General features: G+C 57.3%; 1 protein-coding gene across 2 annotated transcripts in view; it reads right to left on the bottom strand.

Annotated features, from left to right (window-relative positions):
• Window positions 1-1,326, bottom strand: part of LOC114889753 (metallothionein-1E-like) — a 13,510-nt gene extending 12,184 nt beyond the window's left edge. Inside the window, exons 1-2 of one of the 2 annotated variants that reach the window (XM_029213311.1) lie at window positions 1,096-1,326; window positions 233-298 (exon numbers count right to left, since the gene is read on the bottom strand). In XM_029213311.1, coding sequence (XP_029069144.1) covers window positions 233-298; window positions 1,096-1,285 — 256 coding nt within the window. In that variant the 5' untranslated portion in view covers window positions 1,286-1,326. Of the gene's footprint in view, window positions 1-232; window positions 299-1,018 lie in introns of both variants that reach the window. The other variant, XM_029213320.1, reaches the window with a different exon arrangement.
• Window positions 1,327-2,779: the final 1,453 nt, after the last annotated feature.

Below are 2,779 nucleotides of genomic sequence, written 5' to 3'. Positions count from 1 at the left end.
GAGGTGGTTTGTCGGTGACCCGTCTGGGCCTCAGTCTCCCTGTTCTCTAGTGCGCGCCTGGGTCTCGGTCACGCCGAAGGTGATTCCAGCTCTGATTGTGAATCCCTTCCTGGTGAGGGGGGTGCGGGGAAGTTTGGTCACTGTCCTGCTCCTGCCTGCCTGCTGAGCTCTGGGCTCCCTCCTCGCACTCAGCCCAGACCCCGCATTCCCAGAGAAGGCCCCGCACACTCACTCTTCGTGCAGGAGGTGCATCTGCAGGCTTTGCAGGTGCAGGAGCCAGCGCAGCCGCAGGAGCCGCCTGCCGGGAAGGGAAAGGCCAGCAGTGAGCAGGGACAGGGATGCAGGAGCTACAGCAGACGGTCAGCAGCGATGCCTCCCTGAGCCCTCCTCCTCTGTCAGGACCCAGCCCTGGGAGCTCGTGTCCACTCAGGCGGATAGAGAAGCCCCAGCTCCTCTCTTCTGGTCCGAGGAGAGTAGGTCCCCTCCTGATGGGACTCCACAGGGAAGGTCCCGGGCTCCAGACCCAGCCCAGGCCGACTGGGGCTGGGGGCCGGGGCCCACGGCCTGAACCCCAAAGAGGCAGCGTCCGCTCCTCCCATCAAGTCCTGGCAGCTCCGAGGCCTCCTGCAAACACTGGGTCCCGGTCTAGCAATCCCCTGACCTGCTGGGTGACCTCAACAAGGACAGCCTGGAGCCTGTGTACTCTCCCTTCAAAAATAGAGGCTGGAAATCTCTGGCGGTCTAGTGGTTAGGAGTCAGCGCTCTCACTTCTTAGTGTTTGGGGTAAATCCCTGGTCAGGGAACTAAGCTCCGAGAAGCCGAGTGGTACGGCCAAAAAATAGAAAAAAAAATAGATTGAAAAAATGCTGTCGCTGCCCTGGCGAGGAAGAAAGCACTGGGTGAACTGCGGGCGTCCACTTGTGCTCAAATTTAAAATTCTTCCTCATCTAACCGCAGGGCCACTCTGTCCTGTGCCTGAGTAGCGGGCAACCAAGGCCCAGAGCCAGGGGTTCGTTACCAGTGGCGCAGGAGCAGTTGGGGTCCATTTGGAGCCGACGTGAGGCCGGGGATGGAAAGCAAGCGGCCAAGAAGCACCTGAGCTGGTGGAAGGCGTGTCGACCCTAGGAGCCTGCTTGCAGTGTTTGTTCCCAGAGGAGGCGGCCCGGGCGCAGAGGTTCCACCCCCTCCTTGCACCCTTCCCGCGTCTGCGCCGCCCGACCGCAGCGCCCGGGGCCGGGCTGTGAGCAACACTCGGGGCCGAGCGCAGGATTCTCCCAGTGCGCATGGGTCCAATCTGCGCACGGAGAGCCGAGTTTGGTGCCTGCTCGCGTGTAGGGACTGTTTGCCAGGAAGTACGCGGTGTCCTAGCCTCCCTGTCCGCCCCTCCCGATTTTCCCGAGGGCGGCAGCCACCTTGTTCCCGGATTTTCCAGCAACCCAGCCTCTGTGTTCTCGCTGTCTTCCCCACCCCCGGCCCCCGCGCTGTTTTCAGTTTCACCCTTTCCGGAGCCCGTGTGCAACCCTAGTCTCGCGCTCACGTCCCAGGCATGGCAGGATCCTGGGAGTTGTGTGCAGAGACCGGTGGTGGATGTGACCTTCACCAATCCTCCGACTCCCTCTTCCCCCACCATTTCCTGTCCTGGTCCCCACGATGGTCCTTAGGCAGCGTTTCTCTAACGTTTCTCCGAAAGAGCACCACGGCAAACTCAGGCCTCTGCCTCCCATCCTTCCTTCTGTTCTCCACTACTGAATGGATGGATGGGCACATTTGTCCCTATGCTCCTGGCCTGAACTTGCCAGGGGTTTTCCTGATCCTAGCCAGTCCACCCTGCTCTGGGATGGAGGTTCCCAAAGCATGAGATCCCACCCCATGGAAGGGATCATTGTAAGTGATGGGCAGACCTGGCATCAAATAACAAAGCATGAAAAGTGGTTATTTCCCTTTCAGTGTTCAGCAGTGGGGAGAGCATTGAGCAGGCAGTCAGATCCCTCTGCACAGCTCTGTGACCTCTCTGGACTTCAGTCTCCCATCTCTGCCGCCAGAAGCACAGCTAGACTGTCTCAAAGGACCCTTCCAGCTGTGAATAATGATAGGCAGGACTCAGCATTCAGTGACCTCATAATCAGCGACCTTTGGCAAGGAGGTGAGACAGCCTTGCTATAGGTTCAGACCTCTGGATGTGATCTGTGTGCCCTTAGGCAGGTTGCTTAAACTCTGGGTAGCTGGCACAATCATTCCAGCCCCTGCAGGTTCACTCTGTTACTGGTTCATTGTAGATCAAGTGATATGAAGGGTGGGCATTGATTTTGTGTTTCTCCAAATGGTGTGGCAGCATCTTATCCTAGGGGGGCTATTGCAGGGCATCCACACTCCCTCTGCCAGTGGATCAGTAAATTTGCAATCAAACTTTAACCTCCAGCCTGGAGTAATGCTTGCAAAACCATGAGCCTTTCCCCAAGAGCTTGTTGGAATTAAACAAGATTCTGTCCCAGTAAAGTCACTGTGAACAGAAGCATCATAATAGACACTGTTTATTAAGCCCTAGTGAGGAGCTGGGCCACTCTCAATACCACATAGGGATATAATCTCCTTTTTATAGGAAATGGAGACTTAGAGAGGTTGAGCGACTCATTTAGGATATGCGGCTGGTAAGTGCCACTGTCGTCTGTGAACCAAGACTGCCTGACACCAGCACCCATGCACCCAGCACAGGCTGGCTCCTGAAATCCCCTCTTCACACAGGACACCTGTGGGTGAGTGTGGTCCTGACACTTGGGCC

This window comes from Monodon monoceros, unplaced genomic scaffold (genome assembly GCF_005190385.1).
Source record: "Monodon monoceros isolate NGI ecotype Baffin Bay Population unplaced genomic scaffold, NGI_Narwhal_1 Super_Scaffold_10, whole genome shotgun sequence".
NCBI lineage: Eukaryota > Metazoa > Chordata > Mammalia > Artiodactyla > Monodontidae > Monodon > Monodon monoceros.
The sequence above is the reverse complement of the archived record's forward strand: the minus strand, read 5'-3'. Positions and strand labels throughout refer to the sequence as shown.